The sequence below is a fragment of the Mauremys reevesii genome, linkage group 4 (assembly GCF_016161935.1).
Source record: "Mauremys reevesii isolate NIE-2019 linkage group 4, ASM1616193v1, whole genome shotgun sequence".
In the NCBI taxonomy this organism is placed as follows: domain Eukaryota; kingdom Metazoa; phylum Chordata; order Testudines; family Geoemydidae; genus Mauremys; species Mauremys reevesii.
The window spans coordinates 124,048,787-124,074,054 of record NC_052626.1 but is presented as its reverse complement, the minus strand read 5'-3'; the positions used below and the strand labels follow the sequence as shown (position 1 = coordinate 124,074,054).

At 48.3% G+C, this 25,268-nt stretch overlaps 1 protein-coding gene across 5 annotated transcripts; it reads right to left on the bottom strand.

Annotated features, from left to right (window-relative positions):
• Positions 1–1,933: 1,933 nt before the first annotated feature.
• Positions 1,934–25,126, bottom strand: MYOG (myogenin). 5 transcript variants are annotated; one of them, XR_005598083.1, is made up of 5 exons: positions 25,082–25,126; positions 14,692–15,656; positions 9,822–9,900; positions 9,334–9,415; positions 2,684–2,738 (listed from the first exon to the last, which is right to left on the bottom strand). XR_005598083.1 is itself a non-coding variant. In XM_039537486.1 (4 exons), exons 2-4 carry the CDS (start codon positions 15,169–15,171, stop codon positions 2,617–2,619), a joined length of 684 nt encoding a protein of 227 aa, XP_039393420.1. In that variant the 5' UTR covers positions 15,172–15,656; positions 25,082–25,126; the 3' UTR covers positions 1,934–2,616. The 5 variants fall into 5 exon arrangements, 4 of the variants coding, with proteins under 4 accessions (XP_039393420.1, XP_039393421.1, XP_039393423.1 ...); XM_039537486.1 differs by lacking the exon at positions 9,822–9,900 and having other exon boundaries at positions 1,934–2,738; XM_039537487.1 differs by lacking the exon at positions 9,822–9,900 and having other exon boundaries at positions 1,934–2,738; positions 14,692–15,651; positions 25,082–25,113.
• Between the last annotated feature and the right edge of the window lie 142 nt (positions 25,127–25,268).

Below are 25,268 nucleotides of genomic sequence, written 5' to 3'. Positions count from 1 at the left end.
ATGACTTCATGATTCATTCCCACTGTCTTCTCTGTCCTGCTCTTGAATCTCTGCTGTGCCGATGCCACTCTTGAGAATCTACTCCCCAAAACAATCGGTCTTTGCTGCATAACGGGGCTCTCTGCTCCCCCATGGGACTTGGAACGTCAAAGCCCCAGACTCAAAACGTTAGCAAACCAGGAAATGCTGAGTTAAGCCTCCCCACAAATCCCTGCAAAGAATATTAGGGTGGCAAGAACAAACAGCCCACAAACCTGGAAATTTCACAGGGCTGTGGTCAGTACAGCTTCACACACAATTCATCCTCAGCTGTGTCCCCTTTAGAGTGCCAACACCTTTCTGTATAGCCCTTTTGGGAGTGAGCAGTATTTGACTGACCTGCAGGAACCTAATTGTAGGAATGCCCCCCAATGCATTGTTAGCTTCTTTAATTGTGATATGCAACTGGAAATGAACCAGAAAAGCAGCACAGCGTGATATGTCAACCAGCAGCAATTACTCCTTCTATTAATGCAGCTCAGATGCCACAATGAAGGACTGGATGAGCAGGAGTCTTGATTTGGTATTGTAGAGAAACCGAGAAAAAGACCATTTTTGTTAGGGAAGGGCCCGAAGTTCCCAGTTCCTGTTGTGTCCCTCCGGGGGCAAAGCTGAGGTTGTGTTGTGTGCGAAGTAGCATCGTAACGCTTCATTCCAAGTTGTCAGGTTCTAATGCTGTTGAGCCACAAGGAAAAGAATATGAGGGTTCAGAAGAGAGCTACATGACCGATTCCCAGCTTGGGATGCATTTATCCGAGAGAAGGTTAAGAGGTCATTTGATCGTGTTCCGAAAGTACCTATGTGGGGGGAAGATTTCTGATACTAGACAACTCTTTAAAATAGCAGACAAAGCTTGTTTATGCTGGAAGTTGAACTAGATAAATTCAGGCTAGAAATAAGGTGCAACTTTTTAGCAGTGAGAGTAATTAACTATTGGAACAACTTCTGGGGGGGTTCCCACCCTGTAAATTATTTGCTCTTCCTCAAACACTAACTGTTGGTCTCCAAGCAGGAATCACCGGGAGAAATACCCTGGTTTGTGTTGTGCAGGGGGTCAGACTAGATGATCACAAAGATCTGTTCTGGCCTTCAAAATCTATGAATCTTGGAATTAGAGCACATGCCACATCTGGAGCTTCCTGCTCTGGGCAGTGTCTAGCACAAGGTGCTGTGGAGTGGGAGATCCCCATTTTAAGGGACAGCAGGAGCAGGACATCCCCTATTGTTCCTCTGCAGATAGAAGAGGCATTCATCCCCCTTCCACCCCAGGGAATCTGGCATTTGAGGTCTTGGAGCTAAGGTAGATGAGGACCAGGCAGATCAAAGGAGGGGTATGGTCCAGTTCTCTGAGCACAGGGCTAGGATCCAGGGACTTCTGCATACAATCTCCAGAGCTGAGTTCTGACACTCTGTGCTTTGCCTAGTTCACAGGAGTGTTACTTTTTGTATTGCAGTAGCACTTATCAGCCCCACCCATGGACCTCGCCCCCATTGCGTGCTAGGGGCTGTACAAACACAGCACAAAAAGTCCATCCCGGCCCCAAAGAGCTTATACTTGGAAAGCATGTTGAGGATGCGTGGTGACTATCAGTTGTAAGGGAAGCTCACGGTACGAAAACGCTGGGAACTACACGAGTGACTAAAAGGGGAATGTTCTCTTATGTAGCACTGATTTAAATTAGTGTCCCATCCAGCTCCCTTTGAAATTAGCACTGGAACCCCCAGTGACTTCAATCGGGTTGAGCTCTTGCATCTTCCTCTCCTCCGTGTTTGCTTCCAGGACTCCTAATGGAAGCAGATCCACAAGGCTGGCAAGAAGCAGCCAGTCTCCCAGAGTGAGCTATGCCTGAGAGAGGGACAGCGGGCCTCAGGTAACACAGAGACCCAGAAACCATTTCAAACGAGACTGCCTTTATTTAAAAAAAAAAAAATCCAAATAAGTTAGCAAAAATAACAATAAAAAAAACCATCCCGGCAACTCCACACAGCGCTCAGTAGAAAAGACCCCGATGGCAGCATTTACACGGCTCCTGCGCCTGCAAAATGCCAGCTGGCAAAGGAAGTTGGTCAAACAGCATCTTTTTAAAAAAAACAAAAACCCCACACACAAACATTGGCCCCCAAAGAAACAAACTTCCACAAACAGGGAACGAAACACAAAGCCCCCGCTGGAATCCTTCCTTCTATTGTTGCTTCTGCCCCCCTCCCTTAAGTACCACTTACAATAAATCATGTCAAAATGCTTTGATCAGTCACTTCTAGCCCTTTTTTTCAGAGAGGCTGAGTACCCATAACTCCTATTGAAGTGGGGACTCAGCACCCCTGAAAATCGGGTCACCAGCTTGTGTATTAATGTAGGCTTCATTTTAAACAGCCGGTTTATCCTTTGCCTCTTAGCTGACCAAGTGGAAACACTCTGCAATGATTAGGGAATTGGATAAGTGGCTTCACCAGTTACAGTCTATGACTTTGGACAGGTAAATACATTTTCCAGTGTCTGAAGAGTTCTGGTGCCATGTTTCCACTTCATTACCAGCTGGGGAAGACTCTGAAAAGCCCCAGAGGCTTCCACCAGCCTCAGTTTTGAACCCTCTCTTCTTGGAACGTGACAGCCACATCCTCCACCGCGATGCTTTCGACAATTGAGGACAGGGAGTGGAGGTTGTGGTCTTCAGAGGACTCGTCATTTAACAAGTGATCTACGGAGAGCAAGAGAGGAAACCGAATGAAGGTGACTTTGGGGACCAAATTGCCAATGGAAGTGACTGAGGGAGACCCAAGGGGAATGGCCAGGATCCCAGCAGCTGTTGCAGCTGCAAGGAAAGGAACTAATCTGTTCTGGGCCAGTGCACTGTCTGGAAAGCATTTGCCTTGCTCACCAAAGTGTTTCTAGCTTTGCCAGGCCATGGAAGATGGGCACTTAGGGTGTGGCTCTCCCATCATTCCTTCAGATCCGTGGGTGTTACAGGGAGTGAAACTTGCCCAGATTCACTGACCTGCCAGAAAAGGTGACAATTGTTCCCTGCTGTGATCCCCTGTCCTCAGCCCTGAACAATTCAGAGAGGTGAGAGAAATGCCAAGCTGCGGCAGACACCATAAGCAGTTTCTTTTCCCACATGCACAGGCCTTTCTAGGGTAAGTGATGAAATGTCAGAGATGGGAAAACACACTCATTGGGTCATGCACACCGTGTCTTAACAGAGCTGGGTCATGAGAACAGTCAGAGACTGGAGAACACTGAAACGATTAGGACTGTTTCCTCATGTCCCCTCTTATTCATCTCCTCTCAGAGGTAAAGTGTACAAAATAATTAATAATGTAGTAAAGGGAGATAATGTCTATTCACAAAAAGTTACATGAGAGCAGGGGGATGTTCAATGAAACTGAAAGGCAGCAGATTCAAAACTGCTAAAGGAAATCCTTCTTGCACTCCAGGAGTGCCCAGTGGAGCTCACTGCCACAAGATCTCATTGATTCCAAAAGAGTGGCAGGATTCAGAAAAGACAGACATTTATAACAAGGTTAGCATAAGCTGACCTGTAACTATGGGGGGCAGGAGGAAGCTGTCCATGAGGACAGGTTATCCCATAACTGCTAGTGCAGGTTTCTCCCTCTAAAGCAGCTGGAGTAGCTGGACCCTTGGTCTGATCAGTCTGCCAATTCCTAATTTCCTATTGTCTTATGGACACCACCTCTCTTGTTAGTAATTACTCTACCCCCCTCCCACCCCTTCTCACTCAACACGGTGGGAACATCAGCACTTGCTGAAATGAGAAAAGGCCTTTCAGGAAGCAAGGAATATGGCTGGTTGAAAATTTTCCGTTAAATCTTCTGTCCAACAGTAAATTGTGTTTTTGATTAAATGAAAAATGTTCGAGTAAAGTGTCAGCTTTGAGGAAAATTTACCATTTTTTGTTGGAAAACCAAAACCCCACCCCCAAACTGAAGATTTGCAGCAGAAAATGTTTTTTAGCTGAACATTCTTCAGTTTTCAGAATTTTTGTTTTGGTTTGTTTTTTTCCCAACAAAAAGTCCAAATTTCCCCTGGAATGAAGCATGCATTTTTCCAGTCAGCCCCAGTCCTGAATGCATTTCGAGATGATATGAGTTAGCAGCTGGAACTAAGGAGGAACCAAAACCAGTGGAGCAGAATAACCCAGCGTGATGGCCTGACAGACAGGAAAGAATATGGATAGAGAAGAACAGGGATCCTCCAGCCATCTCCCACCTAATCAATCCTGTGTCATGGCTGGGGCCTCAGGTGTTGGGGGCAGCCCGTCTCTCCTGCTTGCTGCCTGTAGCACACAGGTTAGCCTCCTGAGGACTGAAATGCTGTAGTCTAAATTGAGTCTCAGTATAAGGGTATCTGGGTGAAATGTGCTGGCCGGTGTGATGCAGGAGCTCAGACTAGGATGTTCCCTTTGGGTCTTAAACGCTCTAAACCCCTTGAGGAAAGGATGAGGTTCAGCTCAGGCATTACAGCTGGGGTGAGAAAAGCCTGCTGTGCCCATAAGGGAAAACCTGCAATGCAGTTTGTTATTGGGGCAGGAAGGAAAAAAGGGGGTTACTACTTTAATATGATGAATGAACTATAGACTGCTTTATGACAAAAAAAACTCAACTAACTACATTAAAGTAAATCACTAAGAGCTGAAGTCACTAAAAGAACTGTTTACTGGAGCGGAAATCACTGTGTGCTGTGTTAAAGTAGTAGGAGAGCCTGAAGATCTCACACCAAGCAGCTGGCAGAGTGGAGCAGTCTGCAGCACGTTGAGCAGCCCATGGAACAGTGTGGCAGTGTGGAGGTTTGCGGGGATGGTGGCTGTCGTGGTTGCTGGAGGCTGGGCACAGCTGGTGGTGGGGGTGTGGGTGGTGAAGAAGGCCCTGTTGAGTGTTCCACTGTATTGGGAAACAATTGTCTTTATATTTGAGGAATTTACTGTTGTATAATGGCTAATATATGGTTTGTTGTGGGCCCCCCTCCTGCAGCTTCTAGCTCAGGGGGAATGACAGCCATTATACCCTGAAGCTCATTGACCCTGAGGTCAGTGTGAAGGACTGCCTGGAGGGGCCTTGATATACCTTTTGGGGCGTAGAGAGAGCCCTGAGTAGTTGTAAAATAATGATTCCTTGATTCCCGGGGGTGAAAAAATTTCAGCCTATATACAGGAGGCTGGAGAGACTGCTTCAAGAGCTATTTAGAGGAGCAGGTGACTGAGCAGAACCAGCCAGCACAACGCCACTGCAAATGGCCAGTGTACTGATATGGTAGCACACCAGAGGAACTTGCAACAAATGCAACCATTGACCGAGCTAGATTTCCCAGGAATAAGGCCTCCAGACTGTGACAATGGAGAGTCAATATCTGAGCCACGGCCTCAGCATGGATGAATACCCTATCAAGGTATGTCATAGTGCCTTGAATTCCCAGAGGAGGTTGCTGGGGGAGGGAAAGGAGAGAACACAGCTGCCTTGCCCTGCCTGACCTAAAGGGATGCTTGCGGATTACTGCAGGCGACGGGCTGGGGACCAGTACCTGAGTACCTGATGATCCCATACTTGTGCTGAAGCCTATATAGAAGACTAAAAGGAGACATCTGAGCTACCAATTGGGGCACTGAAGTACATGGCACAACCCCCTAGTAGTACCTGCAAGGACAGGAGCTCCCGAAGGAGTGCTGGTCCCCAATGAGTCATAAACCCTAAAAGGTGCCTGAATCAATTGTGAAACCCCAGTGGAGACTCCCATTGTCGGAGGAGGAAAAGATCGCTGAGGAGGAAACTTGTGAAAAAAGGCCCCCATTCTCACATGACTCCCGACCTTTCAGAGAGAGATAGGGGGAGGCTCTCTCCGAGATGGAAGATGTGCGACAACATCTTCAAGAGCTGGCTGCAAAATGGCATCATTACAGAGTCGCAGCTCTCGCGCCTCACCCATTGTGGTGGTCCGTAAAAGAATGATCTTCGGATGGATACTACCAGATCCTCTGGGTGAAGAGAGATAGGGGAAAGACACCTGCCACATTTCAGCGTCTTATGGGACCTCGGTGAAGTATGTGGGCCACATCGTGTCCCCAGAGGGTGTGTGACTGATGCCACGTCCAAGCAACTACAAGAACTCAAGACTTTCCTTGGGTTTAGTGGCTACTACCGTAGAGATTTGTAAAAAATATGCTTGTAATTGTAAACCTCAACCTTTGGGCCACGGTGGAATGAGAGATGTGAAAGGGCTTTTAGAAATCATTACTTGCCTAACTCATGCCCCCCTGTCTTTGCTCTTGACCCAAAGCAGCATTCATGGAAGGCACGCGTAACCTGTAGCCTTTGCCAGCCCGGACTGTCTGATAGTGAAACACGCTATCCCACTCACAAGCTGGAGTTCTGGCTTGAAATCAGGAGTTGCTGTGATACCCACGGATGGAGTGAGCTATTTGCAGCGTGAGTGCGCAGAGAGAGGCCCCATGAGAGCCCTTCATGGATTGCTGAGCTGAGCTCTGGCCCCTGCCCTGAATGCGCCTTCTGCTTAGTGAACTATCAATCTCCCTTGCCCGTGCTCAATGCGCTGACTTGCCAAAAGGGAGGGGCGGGCCAGCTGCGGTTCAGGGAGTGCTACACCGTGACCACCAGACCTCTACTACAAAGGCGGGCCGAAGAGTACAGAGGCCTGGCCATGAGGGCCCTGGAACTTACCCGCGTACTGCGCTCGATGTGTTCAAGGAAAACTCTGCCCACGAGGGCTGCATATCTGAAGAACATCACCAGCGTGACCGACCATTACACGCGATGATGCAGGCATATCGATCAGGGACGAGACTTTGAGTCACCTTCGAGCCAACATGTTGCATTTCTGGTGCACGCCTACACGCCACCTTGATGTTTGGGCGGAACCAAGATTACCCATAGACCTGTGCTTTGGTGTATCAGAGGATATATGTATCCCGACTACGAAAAAAGCTGGATGCTTACCACTTAGCTACATCTAGATCAAACCTGAAGACCTACTCAGCACATCTGAGAGTGAGTCTGAGGAGGAAGACACAACCATGGTGTATCCTAGGATGAAGACAAGATTTCAGTCTCGATCAGCTGAATCACAGATTATTGGACAGTGGCGACATACAGATGGAAGATGTCCCACAGCAACAGAGATTCTCCATGAGTCAGGATGAGATCTACCCTGACATCTGGTGGTACATTATGAAGGAATTTTAGGAATGTGCATTTGGCATAACACACAGCAGCATGGGATGGTTATTTTCCCAATTTCTTTGTTATTGGGGCAGGAAGGAAAAAAGGGGCTGTTACCTTAATTATGTGAATGAGGAACTATGAGACTGCTTTATGACAAAAATGACTCAACCTACATTAAATAGTACTTTAATTTTGAATCCTTTAGGAGTCTATCTAGAGGTTGCTGACCTGAATTCACATTGGGCCAAAAGAACTAAGTTTACTGGCGGAAATCACTGAGTGCTGTGTTAAGTCAGCTGGCAGAGTGGAGCAGTCTGCAGCACGTTGGAGCAGCCCATGGAACAGTGAGCAGTGTGGGGTTCACGGGTCTGCTGAAGGAGCGGCACAGCTGGTGGTGTGGAGCCAGTCCTGGTGAAGGCTGCAGCAGAACTCCCATTTCCACCTGGGGAGGGAACTCTGCAGATAAACTTTTGAACTCTGGGGTGGCACTGACCAGAGACTGAGACTTGTTGGACTTTGGGGTGATTGGACTTAAGACCCTAAGGACAGTGCCAAATGTACTTGGACTTCTGGTTTGTTCCTCCTTTATTAAAAGGATTTTGCTACCCAGGTCACTGGGTCCTTGTTGCTGCCAACTCAGAGGGGCAGAAGGGTTACACAGTGATGCTGAACGAGGCTTAGGGTACATCTCACAGCAAAAAAAAAAAAAAAGGCCCGTGGCAGAGAGTCTCAGGGTCCATTGATTTAGGCTCATGCTGCAGGGCTAAAAATAGCAGTGTAGATATTCGGGCTCAGGCTGGAGCCTGGGCTCTGAGAGCCAGCGAAGGGGGAGGGACTCAGAGCCCAGCTCGAGTTAGTTGACCTGGCTCTGATATTCACTGCTGCGGCGGGGGAGGGGCATTGTGCTGTGTAGATGTACCCTTAGTGGGGAGAGGGGACATCAAGACTGATATGAGTTTGCAATGTCTGGATCCTTTTGCGGTGTAGAAGAAAGGCCAGTGTAATTCTAGGCATGTGTGGAGGCATCTGCTCCTGATTCTCAAATCGCTGAAGAGGCAGCAAAGGGGCAGGCTAGCTCCACAGGTAATATCCCTCCAGAACAGAAGTAACTCCTGGATTCTCTTGAACTTGGAGGGACAGCTCAGTGGTTTGAGCATTAGCCTGCTAAACCCAGGGTTGTGAGCTCAATCCTTGAGGGGGTCATTTAGGGATCTGGGGCAAAAATCAGTCTGGGGATTGGTCCTGCTTTGAGCAGGGGGTTGGAACTAGATGATCTCCTGAGGTCCCTTCCAACCCTGATATTCTATGATTCAAAGAGCATCTGAAGTCTCATCTTGCAGAACAACAAAAGCCTGAAGGATGAGAAAAAAGGAATCAAGAACCCTTTCTCCTTCCCTAGAGAAAAATTCCTCTGGGGTCTGGGAAAATTTGGCTAAGAACCACCCCTGACCCCTGCGTGTCCTCCTTCCACTTGGGGACATCCCCCAGCACCACAACACTCCTCTGGTCCTCCGGTCCTCCCACCCTATCTGCTGAGGCTTCTGGAGGAGGTGGTCTAATACAGGCCCACTCCCATCTACTGTACTGTAGGAACAGGACTTGAAATGCTGCCACCTGGGCCTTTCTCACGCCCTGGCCAGGCGGGCAGGGCTTGTAGACCCCTGAGGAGGCTCTGGGGAGATGAGTCGTTGGGTACACAACCTATTGGTCAATAAAGGGTCTGGGTCCTGCCGCTGCACCAAAAGAGTGGCAGGTCAGCAGCTGCCCCTGGCTCAGAAGATGCTGCAATGGGGATCTGAGAATTAGCTAGGCAGCCACGTGCCTCCTGGATATCTGGAAGAACCATCTGGACACCCCTTGAAAACAATGGAGTGGGGATGATGGCCTCTGGACCCACCAAAAAGACAAGGCAAAGGGGAGACGGGGCCTGTTGGGAAGAGAGGAGGTTATGTGAGAAGGAGAAGGGGATAGGGAGGCCTTTTGGAGGGAGTTGTGTCCCGAAAGCTCAGAGAATTTGGATAAACACCCAGTTCTCTGAGCTGAACTCTTCATCCCAGAAGCACTGGGGCCAAGAGGCCAGTCTGGGGTATGTGCTCTGCTTACCCCCAGGGTGACTGCTGAACTCCAGTTGGGTGCTCCACTCTGGACTGCAGGAGGCGCTGTTGGACCCACACTCACTGGCCACCTGTAATTAGGAGGAGACAATCACGTTAGGGTTACTCATGCCAAGAGCTCTACCCTCACACTGGGTCAGCTCCTGGGGTCATCTCCCAGGTGTGCTCTGAAATGCTCTACTCAGTTGGCCCCGATGGGCCTAGCTCACCTCTCCCTCAATCCCAGTGGGAAAAGCAAACCTGTTTTAAAAATCACGTTCAGTCCATGTGGAAACACACGGCCACTGTCTCCAACCTGCTCAGAGTGAGGAGTCCTATGCTTTAAATATTAATTAAGAATCCAAGCAATGAGCTCCCAAGATGGATTCTGTGAGATCCATGGGCAAGTGGCAGCTCAGATCATCAGATCATTAATGGCTGTTTTGTGCTCATGGGAGCTGAGAGTGTATGAGCAGGATTAGGGAATTGTTGTTCTACCTTAACAGGTCCCGTAATGGTCTAGCTCAGTCCTTAGGAATATTTTTGTCCTCTGGAGCTCTTGACAGAATCTCCATTCCTGGGATTCAAGAAAGAAAGGGACAGTAAATTGGACACCGACAGGATCAGCTGCTGTGAAGGACAATAGGGGCTTTAACTCTTGTGAGTCTTTCTACACATCTGTGTAGGGCCAATTGTTAACAAGCCTGGAGTTGGGAATTTCTCTCCGGGGGAGGAGGCAGAGACTCCAGCAGATGGACCAAAGACGAGAGGAGCAAAGAGAAGGTTTGAGAAGCACGAACACAGTGTGAGAAGAAATAGGGGCACTGGGGAAAAGCTCCTGAGAAGACATGTGAGCAGGGAAACGCACCTTGGCCCATGGGAGAAGAAGCGTGAAGTGAGATATTGAACAGGGCAGAAACTGGAATGGAAGCAAGAGCAAATGAAGGGAAAAGGGAGGGCCACCCTCACTGGAGCTGGGACGCACACAGCAAGGGCCATGTTGTAGCACCTAGTGCCACGGCTTCCCCTGTCCTACTGGCATGGTGCTGCACACGTCAGCAGCCTCGCCTTGGATACTCAGCACCTCTCGCAGCTGTGTCTGTGCTCCAGCTCTTTCCTGGGCACACCCGCACCCCGCCATGTGGCGTCTCAGCTGGTAATGGCTCCTCACCTCCTCTCTGAAACCACAGTGCGGGGAGCTGAACCGTGCTGAGATCCAAATGAGGCCATACTGAGGACAACTGCTCAGATAAGAGTTCTAGTTTGGAGCCATTACACCTCCTCCTGGCAAACACTCGCATATAAACAGACCTGTCACCCAGACTCCTAGACACTATCGTAAGGGAGATGGGGGGATAACAGAAGATGGGTAGGGCTACAGTGCAGTTGGAGGTCATGCAACAGCAATGCCCACTCCTTAGCCCCCGTTGGGCTGGTCTTCACTAGAGTTTTTTACCTGGAGTTAACTGGGTGCTAATTGACTTGTAATACTTAACACAGTTGTAAAGGCTGGGATGGACCAGCTACATGTTTGATCAAGGCTACAAACACCACAGGGATTAGCCTAGGGTTGCTTCTCCACCAGGTGGATCATGACCCCAGGGAGGGAGGGAGTGTCAGAAAAGGCAATCAGGGGCCCAGGGGGGCATTGAAAATGTTATTACAATCTCTAAGCAAAGAAAATCTTGCTTCCTCACTGCTGATTTTTCAAGGTCGACTACTGTCTGCCACCCTCTCGAGGGTCCCACACAAGTACATTCTATAGGCATAGCACTGACACATTAGTTACTCTTGCCTTGCAAACGTAAGGGGGGGTCGCAAATATTTCACTTCAAAGAATGGGTCACCAACCTGAAAAGGTTGAGAAACACTGGCCTAGGGTGAAGATCAAATGTAGCCTGGCACAAATGTGGCGGGTGGGGATGGTGTCCACACCAGCCTTTTTTATATCTTGAGATAACTGGCAATTCTTTAACTCCAGGTAAAAAGTCTAGTGAAGACATATACCCCTTTTCTCTTCTCACACATTAAACAGGGAAACACTGCACAAAATTACTGGCATTTATACAGACTGATCCCCTCCCCTGGGTTGTGAGAAGCTGTATTCACTGCAAAAAGAGGTATGTTTTTCTGTCAAGATGACTAACTTGAGAGAGTGATCTTGTTGTAAAATCCTGGTGTAGATAGGACACTGTAGTTTTCACTTCGATGAAGCAAGTTGTGATAAACCCCAGGAAGGGGAGAAAGGCTATAGGATTGATCTCATCTAGCTATATGGAGGTAAAAGCTACTTTTGCCTTGTCTCCACAACGTTTTTACATCAATGTAACCAGCTTGAAATAAAAATGCACCAATTCTTTGCAGTGAAGGTATCACCTGCATTTGGAAAGACGTTATTGTTTAACAGAATCAGAGGCATTAGTGAATCAAAATTAATCTTCTCTTGTATTTTGTTTTTCTGCGGTGATTTACATTGTTCCAATTATCTAGTAAGTTAACCCACAAGCATGATCTGGTTGAAAAATGGTAAGTATTGTCCAGGAAAAAAATTCAAACTTTTCCATGGTTTTTTTTTTAAACTATTTTTCTACTAAGTGAATTGAAATGTATAATGTTTGTTTTGTTTCAGAGAGAAAAGGTGGGTGACATAATAGCTTTTATTGACCCAACTTCAGTTGGTGAAAGAGGCAAGCTTTTGAGCCACACAGAGCTCTTCTTCAGTTCTGTTTCATGTTTAATTGAATATGTCCATTTTGTTTGTGATTTTCATTTCCTTGGTTTTTGTTTGTTTTATCCCCAGGGAAAAGGGAGAGAAATGAAAAATTTGGAGAAAAAAACTAAAAAACCCAAAAAACAATTTAAAATGTCAGTTCATAATGAAACAATGTGAATTTTTCAGTTTGACTTTTGTCCAAAAATAGAAAAATGTCATGGAAATGATTTTGTTTTCACAAAAATGTTAGATTTTACATTATACACTTAAAGTAAATGCTTTTGATAAGTCCTACCAAGGAGTTGGGAGGAGGAGAAGAGGCAAGGAGGCTAAAATGGGCTAAAGAAAAGTTAGTATCCCTGACAGTTTAACATAGCACTTGCCTGGTTCAGGTTGGTTTGGTAGCAAATTCCAATTGAGCATACTTTCTAGTTTTCATGCCTTTGTTCCTATAGCTTTGCCTCATCTGGTTGTTTACTTGTGGAGATTTTTCTTAATTTTGATTATAATGAAAGAAAAGCAATGAAACAAAAAACACAGCCAGATCTGCGCCTCGGGAACTGTGATCCATAGAGCACGGGCAGCGAGATATTGCAAACAAAGAGCTCCTCCAGTGAGATCCTGAACACCCTCAGCTCCTGTTGACCACAACAGGAATGTGAAGGGTGCTGAGCACCTCACAGGATTCAGCCCAGAATGCATTGCAGTCTTTCACATTTCCTAAAATGTGCAAAAAAGTCATGGAAGTCTTGTAGTATTAACTCTTACATTTTTATCAGGAGTCTCATGATAGTCAGTATTTTTCTTAAATCTCCAGCTCCTGAAGTAAAGTGTCTACATGGCTATATCAGCTGTCTTTTTTTGTTGTTTTAAAGTAAGTTTCTAGCCCTGGGGATTGCAGAGAATAGCTTGATTGGAGTGTAGCTCTAGTGGTTGAGAAACCAGGGGGCAAATAAAAAGAACCCACTTGTATTATCTTTTAAAAATCTCATCATTTTTAAGACCGTCTTGTTGTGGTGGGTACTGACCAGAGCTGGGCAAAGAATGGATTTTTCAGCTCACTGGCAATTCCAAAACATTTAAAAAATAAAACTGTCTTCGGTCAAACTGAAAACAAATGTTTTCAGTTTTTTTAGGAGAATTGAAAAGTACAACAAAAAATTCAACATGAAACAAAAATATGGACCCAGCTCTAGCCCTGACTCACGAGTTTTGAATGTGTACGGTTGGCAGTTCTGGTTCTGAGACTCCGGGTTGGGCCCGGATGCCCTTGTGTGGCACTTGGATGGGCACACAGAATAAAACAAATGTGCTAAACAGGTGGCCTCTTTCCCAGACACACCCCTGTCCTTTTGCCCTCTCCTTTGCACATGCGCAGGGGCTTGCCATTCAAGTGCCATCTGCTGCAAAGACAGTTCCAGGTGCCAATCGCATTTGCTGGAAGGATGTGCAGACATTTGCTCTTAGCATGCCTGGCTCAGGGGCCTTTCTAGGAGACTAGCAGAGGAAGTTAACTTTTTTTTATTGCCTAGAGCATTTACTGCCCAAATATTATGATCCAATATATACAGCATGTATCAGATTCTCCATTACACGGCATCTGCTGTAGCCACAGTGAGTCCAGGCCCAAGGCTGTTTTGACAGAGCAGAGCAAAGCAGCGAGAACATACTGGTGAATCTGCCCTGACGCATCCACCTGCAGGAAGACATCCTATGCACAATATAGCGACTCTTTCGTGGGCAATGCCATCGTGCAGGGACTGTGTCTTGTTACAGTCTAAGCCTTTGTGAAAGGGGAAAGATCGGCACTTGCCCATGCAGAGAGGAGCATCTCAAGATCCCTCTTGGTTTGCTTGTTGGCATTATCAGCAGCCATGAGTTGTGCCTGAGCTTGGCCTAAGGAGGAGCCTGGGGGGTTCTTGTGGAAGGGGTTATAAGGCATAGCAGGTATTTAATACTGAAGAGTAAAACCGCTTTGCGCCCTGTGCCCATGTGGCTGCTCACACTGACCAGGGGATTGTCACCCACTTTCTTGACTGGGCTCCACATGCCCCTTTCTGGGTCACTTTTGCCAGCCCATTTTCAGATGTCACCAGCCTACACTGTCAGCCCTTCTAGTCCACCTTCCCCTGGACTAGGAGGCAGGGGGTGTAAATGCACTCTCCATGGCTGGAAAGTGGTGGTTGCTCTGCTCCCTCTCCATGGGCGGGGGCTGGCTATGGAAGCTGTGGTCTCCCTGGGCGGGGGCCGGCTATGGAAGCTGCGGTCTCCCTGGGCGGGGGCCGGCTATGGAAGCTGCGGTCTCCCTGGGCGGGGGCCGGCTATGGAAGCTGCGGTCTCTCTATGGGCGGGGGCCAGCTATGGAAGCTGCGGTCTCCCTGGGCGGGGGCCGGCTATGGAAGCTGCGGTCTCCCTGAGCGGGGGCTGGCTATGGAAGCTGCGGTCTCTCTATGGGCGGGGGCCGGCTATGGAAGCTGCGGTCTCCCTGGGCGGGGGCTGGCTATGGAAGCTGCGGTCTCCCTGGGCGGGGGCCGGCTATGGAAGCTGCGGTCTCTCTATGGGCGGGGGCCGGCTATGGAAGCTGCGGTCTCTCTATGGGCGGGGGCCGGCTATGGAAGCTGCGGTCTCTCTATGGGCGGGGTGATAGGCACTTACCCCTGGCTGCGAGGCAGTGCTGCGGTAACGCAGGTCCCTCTGCTCCCGCTCCTGCTGGTTGAGGGTGCTGAGCAGGCTCTGCAGGCGCTCGATGTACTGGATGGCGCTGCGCAGGATCTCCACCTTGGGCAGCCGCTGGTTGGGGTTCAGTAATGTGCTCCGTTTCAGGGCCTCGAAGGCCTCGTTCACCTTTTTTAATCTCCGCTTCTCCCGCAGGGTGGCGGCACGGCGCCGGTCGATGGAGACAGTTTTCCTCTTGCAGATCTTGCACGCCCAGGGCAGACATTGGCCGGGGCAGTGCTCAGGCAGGGGTGAGCCCTTCTCCTCCAGCCCCGTCCTGCCCTCAGGACACAGCCCCAGGCCCGGCCGCTCCTGGTACGACCCCTGCTCGTAGCCCTGCAAACGGGAGCTCAAATAGTTTTCGCCATCGTAAAATCTCTGGTCTGGAAAGAAGTACGGGCTGGTCTCGAAGAGCTCCATGGGCAAGTGGCTGACGGGGAGCAGCCTCCTCAGAGTGTGCGGCTGAGCAGCGGCTGCTCTGTCTCCTAACACCAACTGTTTGGTGGCATTTAAACCCTGGCGCTGGCATTAAATCACAGAGATAAATATAGAAAAACCTAAAGGAAACCTGAGCCTGCCCTAAGCTGCTGCCTCACATCAAAACTTGTCCATCTGATTTCATGTGCTCTCCCTGCAGGGATTAGGCTGCCCGGGGCCGCGCTGCGTCTGGGGAGGGACGGGGGGCGCGGCATGTGTTGGACAGCGGCTCGGCCACCTCGCAAACAACAGCCTTGTTTGAGTCCTCCTCATTTCTTCTCTTTCCAGCGATACTGATGATCAGGCTGGGCCCAGGGCTGGCAGCTCCACACTGCATTCCTGCATCATCTGCTGCCTTCAGTTACTGCTCCCGGCCAGGGCCAGGGCCAGTGCCTCACAGCACGGCCCAGGGCCGGGCCCAGCCTGTACTGGGGAGAAAGGCCAGCTCAGCTCCCAGCTCTGACAGGGGCAGGCCCTCGGGGTGTCCCTCACACACCAGACCCTGCCCACACTGCCCCACACCACAGGCTTGCGCTGCCCCTCCCCTCACACCCTGCTCTGCCCCGAACCGCAGGCCTGTTCTGCCTGGAGCCTCATACACTCTGCCCCTCCCCTCACATCCCACCCCACTCTGCCCCTCTGGTCATGCCCCACCCTGCTCCTCCCCTCACATGCTGCTCTGCCCCGAACTGCAGGCCTGCTCTGCCTGACACAGAGCCTCACACACTCAGAGCCCCACTCTGCCCCTCCCCTCACGCCTCGCTCAGCCCCTCCCCACCTGCTCCACTCATCACCTCTCCCATGCTCTGCTCCTCCTCTTCTCCCCTCATGCACTCTGCCCATCCCCTCGCCCATTGCCAGTCAGATTGCCCACTGACACATTGCTCACTGTGCCCCTTGTCCCACCAGTCTCTGCCTGGCACGTTGCCCCTCAGCCTGTCCCACCTCTCTGTCTCTGCCCCCTGGTCCCCCTATCATAGAATCATAGAATCTCAGGGTTGGAAGGGACCTCAGGAGGTCATCTAGTCCAACCCCCTGCTCAAAGCAGGACCAAACCCAACTAAATCATCCCAGCCAGGGCTTTGTCAAGCCTGACCTTAAAAACCTCTAATGAAGGAGATTCCACTACCTCCCTAGGTAACCCATTCCAGTTCTTCACCACCCTACTAGTGAAAAAGTTTTTCCTAATATCCAACCTAAACCTCCCCCTCTGCAACTTGAGACCATTACTCCTTGTTCTGTCATCTTCTGCCACTGAGAACAGTCTAGATCCATCCTCTTTGGAACCCCCTTTCAGGTAGTTGAAAGCAGCTATCAAATCCCCCCTCATTCTTCTCTTCTGCAGACTAAACAATCCCAGTTCCCTCAGCCTCTCCTCATAAGTCATGTGCTCCAGCCCCCTAATCATTTTTGTTGCCCTCCGATGGACTCTCTCCAATTTATCCACATCCTTCTTGTAGTGTGGGGCCCAAAACTGGACACAGTACTCCAAATGAGGCCTCACCAGTGCTGAGTAGAGGGGAATGATCACATCCCTCGATCTGCTGGAAATGTCCCTACTTATACAATCCAAAATGCCATTAGCCTTCTTGGCAACAAGGGCACACTGTTGACTCATATTCAGCTTTTCGTCCACCATAATCCCTAGGTCCTTTTCTGCAGAACTGCTACCCAGCCATTCGGTCCCTAGTCTGTAGCAGTGCATGGGATTCTTCCGTCCTAAGTGCAGGACTCTGCACTTGTCCTTGTTGAACCTCATCATATTTCTTTTGGCCCAATCCTCTAATTTGTCTAGGTCCCTCTGTATCCTATCCCTACCCTCCAGTGTATCAACCACTCCTCCCAGTTTAGTGTCATCTGCAAACTTGTTAAGGGTGCAGTCCACACCATCCTCCAGATTGTTAATGAAGATATTGAACAAAACCGGCCCCAGCACCGACCCTTGGGGCACTCCACTTGATACCGGCTGCCAACTAGACATGGAACCATTGATCACTACCCGTTGAGCCCGACCATCTAGCCAGTTTTCTATCCACCTTACCGTCCATTCATCCAGCCCAGACTTCTTTAACTTGCTGGCAAGAATACTGTGGGAGACTGTATCAAAAGCTTTGCTAAAATCCAGAAATAGTACATCCACTGCTTTCCCCTCATCCACAGAGCCGGTTATCTCGTCATAGAAGGCAATTAGGTTAGTCAGGCATGACTTGCCCTTGGTGCATCCATGCTGACTGTTCCTGATCACTTTCCCCTCCTTTAAGTGGTTCAGGATTGATTCCTTGAGGACCTGTTCCATGATTTTTCCAGGGACTGAGGTGAGACTGACTGGCCTGTAGTTCCCTGGATCTTCCTTCTTCCCTTTTTTAAAGATGGGCACTACATTAGCTTTTTTCCAGTCGTCCGGGACCTCCCCCGATCGCCATGATTTTTCAAAGATAATGGCCAATGGCTCTGCAATCTCATCAGCCAACTCCTTTAGCACCCTCGGATGCAGCGCATCCGGCCCCATGGACTTGTGCTCGTCCAGCTTTTCTAAATAGCCCTGAACTACTTCTTTCTCCACAGAGAGCTGGTCACCTCCTCCCCATACCGTGCTGCAGAGTGCAGCTGTCTGGGAGCTGACCTTGTCTGTGAAGACAGAGGCAAAAAGCATTGAGTACACTAGCTTTCTCCACATCCTCTGTCACTAGGTTCCTCCTCATTCAGCAAGGGGCCCACACTTTCCTTGACTTTCTTCCTGTTGCTAACATACCTAAAGAAACCCTTCTTGTTACTCCTAACATCTCCGGCTAGCTGCAACTCCAAGTGTGATTTGGCCTTCCTGATTTCACACCTGCATGCCTGGACAATACTTTTATACTCCTCCCTGGTTATTTGTCCAATCTTCCACTTCTTGTAAGCTGTTCTTTTGTGTTTAAGACGAGCAAGGATTTCACTGTTAAGCCAAGCTGGTCGCCTGCCATATTTACTTTTCTTCCTACACATCGGGATGGTTTGTTCCTGCAACCTCAATAAGGTTTCTTTGAAATACAGCCAGCTTTCCTCAACTCCTTTCCCCGTCATGTTATTCTCCCAGGGGGACCTTGCCCATCAGTTCCCTGAGGGAGTCGAAGTCTGCTTTTCTGAAGTCCAGGGTCTCTGTTCTACTGCTTTCCCTTTTTCCTTGTGTCAGGATCCTGAACTCGACCATCTCATGGTCACTGCCTCCCAGGTTCCCATCCACTATTGCTTCCTCTACTATTTCTTCCCTGTTTGTGAGCAGCAGGTCAAGAAGAGCTTTTCCCCTAGTTGGTTCCTCCAGCACTTGCACCAGGAAATTGTCCCCTACACTTTCCAGAAACTTCCTAGATTGTCTGTGCACTGCTGTATTGCTCTCCCAGCAGATATAGGGGTGATTAAAGTCACCCATGAGAATCAGGGCCTGTGATCTAGCAACTTCTGTTAGTTGCTGGAAGAAAGCCTCGTCCACCTCATCCCCCTGGTCCGGTGGTCTGTAGCAGACTCCCACCACGACATTACCCTTGTTGTTCATACTTCTAAATTTAATCCAGAGACACTCAGGTTTTTCTGCAGTTTCATACTGGAGCTCTGAGCAGTCATACTGCTCTCTTACATACAACGCAACTCCCCCACCTTTTCTGCCCTGCCTGTCCTTCCTGAACAGTTTATATCCATCCATGACAGTACTCTATCCTTTCACCTGCTCTTTCTCTAACTCACTGCTGTGTCTGACACTCCAACCCACCCTCTCACCAGCCTGGCTGGTCTCTTGACTTTGGGCCTTGTCCTGCAATTCCTCACATACCCAGAACTCCCAGTGCAGCCAGAAGGTGTGGCAGGAATGTACGGGGGGGGGGGGGAATCGAGCCTTTGGTTTGTGCCAAACACTGCATAGACTCTGATCTCTCTGCAGCCCAGCTCCCTCTCAGAGCATCACCTTTCCTGGTGCCAGGCAGTAACCCTCTCTGGTGCTCGTACTCATCTCCTTCCCTCCCTGTCACAGCTACCCATCCACCCTATTACATCCCCATCTATCCATCCATCCCTGCCAATCCTCATCCCTCCCTCCAGCTCCATACACACTTATCCAGCCATCCCCCTACACACCCATCCCTCCCTCCTCACACTCATCCATCCATCCATCCCTCTGCACACCCATCCCTCCCTCCTCACACTCATCCATCCATCCCTCTGCACACCCATCTCTCCCTCCTCACACTCACCCATCCATCCATCCCTCTGCACACCCATCCCTCCCTCCTCACACTCATCCATCCATCCCTCCCTCTGCACACCCATCTCTCCCTCCTCACACTCACCCATCCATCCACCCACCCACTCGCCCATCCCTCCCTCCCCAAATACACTTCTCCAGCCAGCCCACTACACACCCATCCCTGCCTCCTCCCACTCACCCATCTATCCACCCACCCATCCCTCCCTCCCTCCTCACATTCATCCATCCATCCATACCTGCCAATACTCATCCCTCCCACCAGCCCTATACACACTTATCCAGCCAGCTCCCTATACACCCATCCCTTCCTCCTCACACTCATCCATCCATCCCCCTACACACCCATCCATCCATCTACATACACATCTATCCATCTATCCCTGCCCATGCTCACCCATCCATCGAACCTCCTACACACCTATCCATCCCTCCTCACACTCATCTGTCCATCCATCCCTCCCTCCCCCTACACACTCATACATCCATCCATCCCTCCCCTACATACCAATCCATCCATCTCCATACACATCCATCCCTGCCCATGCTCACCCATCCATCCAGCCCCCTACACATCCATCCATCCACCCCCATAATTGCCCAGCCCTTCCTCCAATGGTCCCCAAACTCTCCATCCTCCCTATTATATTGCTCCCAGCAGAACCCTAGGAACCAGGCCAGTCCCCAAGGTGCTGGAGATTAGCCAGTGTCCTGTGGTTTATTATTAAGCATTTGTATTGTGGTAGCACCTAAAGGCCACAACCAAGTTGGGCCTCACTGTTCTAGGTGTTGTATAAACATATAATGAAAAATAGTCCGTGCCCCAGTCAGTGTTCGTGCAGAGCAGCCAGGAGTCCTGCTTTAAGGCTAGATTTTACAAAGAGGTCGGCAAGCTGGCTCCAGAACTCTTTCAGGAATCTGGCCCCACATCAGGGCACGATGCTCAGTGTATTCCCTGGGAAGGATGAAAGGCAAAGTGAACAGTTGTTCCAAGGAGGGTAGAGATTTTGCGCTGGATGTTTACAGTGATAAGCCATCCCCTCCAAAGGAAGTGAGCATCTTATTGATACTAACACTTCCTCCTCCGCTACCATCTCAAACAAGTGGGCAGACATTAACTAGGGGAGCTTCTCCACTCCCCTGTGTGTCCCCAATTTGCAAACTGGGAAACTGAATCACTGGGAAACTGAGTCACTGTGTGCAAACAGCAGTGCCAGGATTTTAACCCGCATCCTAGCTCCTAGCCACCTGCTCTGGCCACATCCCTCCATCTTTTTCTTTAGTGTTGATTATTTTTGCATTAGGAATGTAAAAAACTTCCAGCCATCTCCTCCAGTTCCGGGAGAACCATTCTCCTGCTCCAGGCCAAATACCAGCTGCGGGATTGGTCAGTGGAAAGAATGTCAGTGAAGGGAAGGGCAAAATGTGATAGTATTTTCCTTACCCAAATCCCCACCCGCAGTGGGAGGAACTTGCAGTTTAACATTCACTTCTTAACCCCCATGCTTAAACTCTCAGTGACTTCAGGCCGACCTCGAGCATATTTAGAATCTGCTGCTGGTAAAGGCAGAAATCAAAGCTGCCAGCAGTTTGTCTCTAAGGACTGGCCCCTTTCTGGTGTCCCCTACTGATCTGCGACCACTGGAAAAGTGGCACCCATTCAACTTCTAAAAGGAGGCAGAGTGTCATGAGCCAGAGGATGGGATTGTGGCCCTTCCCAGTCCAGATACTCCCCATCAGCATGTGAGATTTTCCATTACCAGATAGGCGCAAAGGTCACAGAAGGCCCCCATAGGCTGTAAGGTCCAACTTTCCACCACTCCCCAACTCCATGAGTGTGTTCTTCTGACCCCTGAAGTGTGCTTACCTCCTACCCAACCCCACCCCAAGTGTGCTATCCACTGTGCCATCCCCTCCGTAGGACTGGAGCACCCTACAGGATTTAGGACAATTTTGTCTGATCCCTTCCAGGCTCACTGCCCCAGCAGCTGCAGCCCATTTGAGTCTTGTCTGAGTCTGACCCAGACCAAACCCTCTGCCAGCATCACCCCCGATGGAGATTGCTGTGGGTGGAAGCCTTTAAAACTTTGCTCACAACAGTAAGGGGAACTGGCAGAAACACAAAGGCCTTTAGAGAAGGTGCTGAAAACTGCAGGCCCTGTGTCTGGGCGATTCGTAATTCGTAAACCTCTGCCAAGGAAGTGTGGAAGTGTTATAGCATCTGAGGTCTCATGGCAAATAGTTATACAAACTATAAAACTGTTGGAAGAACAACAGTGACACAAACCGTGGGCTTCACATTCCACGTAGCTCTGGCATCATCTCTGGCCTGGTAGGGTTAAGGACAAGAATTCTTTACATATATCAGGAACAAAAGGGATCCCAGCAGCAGTGTAGGTCCATTACGAGATAGAAGCGATACAATGGACAGGAATGAATAAGAAAAGGCAGACGTGTTCTGCAAATACTTCGGTTCTGTGTTTGGAAAGAAGCTGATGATGTATTCACAGCTTGCAGTGATAATGAAATACTCTCCATTCCAACACTAACTAGGGAAGACTCTAAGCTGTATCTACTGAAGTTAAACATTTTTAATCTGCAGGGCCAGATAACTTGCACTCAAATGTAATAGAAGAATTATCCTTAGCGCTCTCTGAGCCATTGATATTGATGTTGAAAAGAGCTCTTTGGACCACTGATGTGGATTTCTAATGAATCTTGGAATACTGGGGAAATTTCAGGGGGTTTGGATCCAGGTTAGTCTGACATTGATCCTGGGCAAAATCATGGAATGGTTGATATGAGATGCAATCATTAAAAAAATTAATGGATGGCAGCATAATTACTGTAAATCAATGTGGTTTTATGGAAAATAGATCTTGTCGAACTAGCTTGATATTGTTTTTGATGTGATTACAAGTTTGGTCGATAAAGAAAATTTGCATTGACGTAATATACTTAAACTTCTGTAAGGAATGTGACTGTTCCACACACAACATGCTACTAACACCCTAATTTTAAAAATTAGCAGTATACAAAATCAAAGTAGCACATATTAAATGGACTAAAACCTGGCTGACTGATAGATCTCACAAGGATTTGTTCTTGGCACAGTGCTATTCACTACCAACGGTCTGGAAGAAAATATAAAAGCATTGGTAAACTGATGGAGTGATAAATAATGACAAGGACAGGTCAGTAATAGAGAGCAATTTGGATAATTTGGTAAACTGCGCTCATCTGAACAGTATGAATTGTAATATTGCAAAATGCAAGGTCACACATCTAGGAATAACCTGGCCTCTGTAGGTCACACTTACAGGATGGGGAACAGTTCCCTAGAATGCAGCGATTCTGAGAAGGACTTAAGAGGTTATGGTGGAAACCAATTGAACATGAGCTCACAATGCAATGCTATGGTTAATAGAGCTAATATGACCCTTGGATATATAAGCAGATGAATATCAAATAGGAGTAAGGAAATGGTATTAACTATATATAGTATTGCAGAGACCATTACTAGTATACTGTGTCCAGTTCTGGTGTCCACATTTTTTAAAACGGTATTGAAAAATTGGAGACACTTCAGAAAAGATTTACAAGAATGATTCAAGGTCTTGTGGCAAGAGACTAAAGAAGCTCAATTTATTTACTTTATCAAAGGGAAGGTTAAGAGGTGACATGATCATACTCTATAAGATCCTACATAGGGAGAAGATTTCCAGAGGGCTCTTTAATTGAGCAGACAATGACAAAATAGAGAAGCTGAAGACTTCTTGGACAACCAGATTTGGGAAGCATACTATCCTCGATTCAAGTAAGACATGAACTGGCCACCAAGGAATCAGAGAGAGATAAGAACCTAAGAACAGTCATACTGGGTCAGACCAAAGGTCCATCCAGCTCAGTATCCTGTCTTCTGACAGTGGCCAATGCCAGGTGCTTCAGAGGGAGTGAACAGAACAGCTAATCATCAAGTGATCCATCCCCTGTCGTTCATTCCCAGCTTCTGGCAAACAGAGTCTAGGGACACCATTCCTGCCCATCTTGGCTACTAGCCATTGATGGGCCTATCCTCCATGAACTTTTCTAGTTCATTTTTGAACCTTGTTATAGTCTTGTCCTTCACAACATCCTCTGGCAAGGCGCTCCACAGGTTGACTCTGCATGATGTGAAAAAAACCCTTCCTTTTGTTTTTTTTTAAACCTGCTGCCTATTAATTTCATTTGGTGACCCATAGTTCTTGTGTTATGAGGAGTAAATAACACTTCCTTATTTACTTTCTCTACACCAGTCATGGTTTTATAGACCTCTATCATATCCCCTCTTAGTCGTCTCTTGTCCAAGCTGAAAAGTCCCAGTCTTATTAATCTCTCCTCATATGGAAGCTGTTCCATGCCCCTAATCATTTTTGTTGCCCTTTTCTGAACCTTTTCCAAGCCCAATATATCTTTTGTAAGATGGGGTGACCACATCTGCATGCAATATTCAAGATGTGGGCGTGCCATGGATTTATATAGAGGCAATATGATATTTTCTGTCTTATTATCTATCTCTTTCTTAATGATTCTGAACATTCTGTGTGCTTTTTTTGACTACCGCTGCACATTGAGCAGATGTTTTCAGAGAACTATTCACAGTGACTCCAAGATCTCTTTCTTGAGTGGTAACAGCTAATCATTTTAGCTAGACCCCATCATTTTATACATATAGTTGGGATTATATTTTCCAATGTTCATTACTTTGCATTATCAATACTGAATTTCATCTGCTCTTTTGTTGCCCAGTCATCCAGTTTGGGACTTAACTATCTCGAGTAGTTTTGTATCATCTGCAAATTTTGCCACCTCACTGTTTATCCCTTTTTCCAGATCATTTATGAATATGTTGAATAGGACTGATCCCAGTACAGACCCCTGGGGGACACCACTATTTACCCCTCTCCATTCTGAAAACTGACCATTTAATCCTACCCTTTGTTTCCTATATTTTAACCAGTTACCAATCCATAAGAGGACCTTTCCTCTCATCCTATGACAGCTTTCTTTGCTTAAGAGCCTTTGTTGAGGGACCTTGTCAAAGGCTTTCTGAAAATCTAAGTACGCTATATCCACTGGATCCCCCTTGTCCACATGCTTGTTGACCCCCTCAAAGAATTCTAGTAGATTTGTGAGGCATGATTTCCCTTTACAAAAACCATGTTGACTCTTCCCCAACAAAATATGTTCATTTGTATGTCTGATAATTTTGTTCTTTACTACAGTTTCAATCAGTTTGCCTGGTACTGAAGTCAGACTTACTGGCCTGTAAATGCCAGGATCATCTCTGGAGCCCTTTTAAAAAATTGGCATCATGTTAGCTATTGTGACAAAGTTCCTCCTCTACCTTGGTGGGTCCTGCACTTATTGGCGGATTTTGCTAGCCTCAGAGATCTTCCTGTGTTGGATCAGGAGTTGGGAGGTTTTGGGGGGAACCCGGGCCCACCCTCTACTCCAAGTTCCAGCCCAGGGCCCAGTGGATTGCAGCTGTCTATAGTACCTCCTGTAACAGCTCATGACAGCTACAACACCCTGGGCTACTTCCCCATGGCCTCCAGCAAACACCTTCTTTATCCTCACCACAGGACCTTCTTTCTGGTGTCTGATAACACTTGTATTCCTCAGTCCTCCAGCAGCAGCAGCACGCACGCGCGCGCACACACACACACTGAAGTGAGCTCCTTTTCAAACCCAGGTGCCCTGATTAGCCTGCCTTAATTGATTCTAGCAGCTTCTTGATTGGCTGCAGGTGTTCTAATCAGCCTGT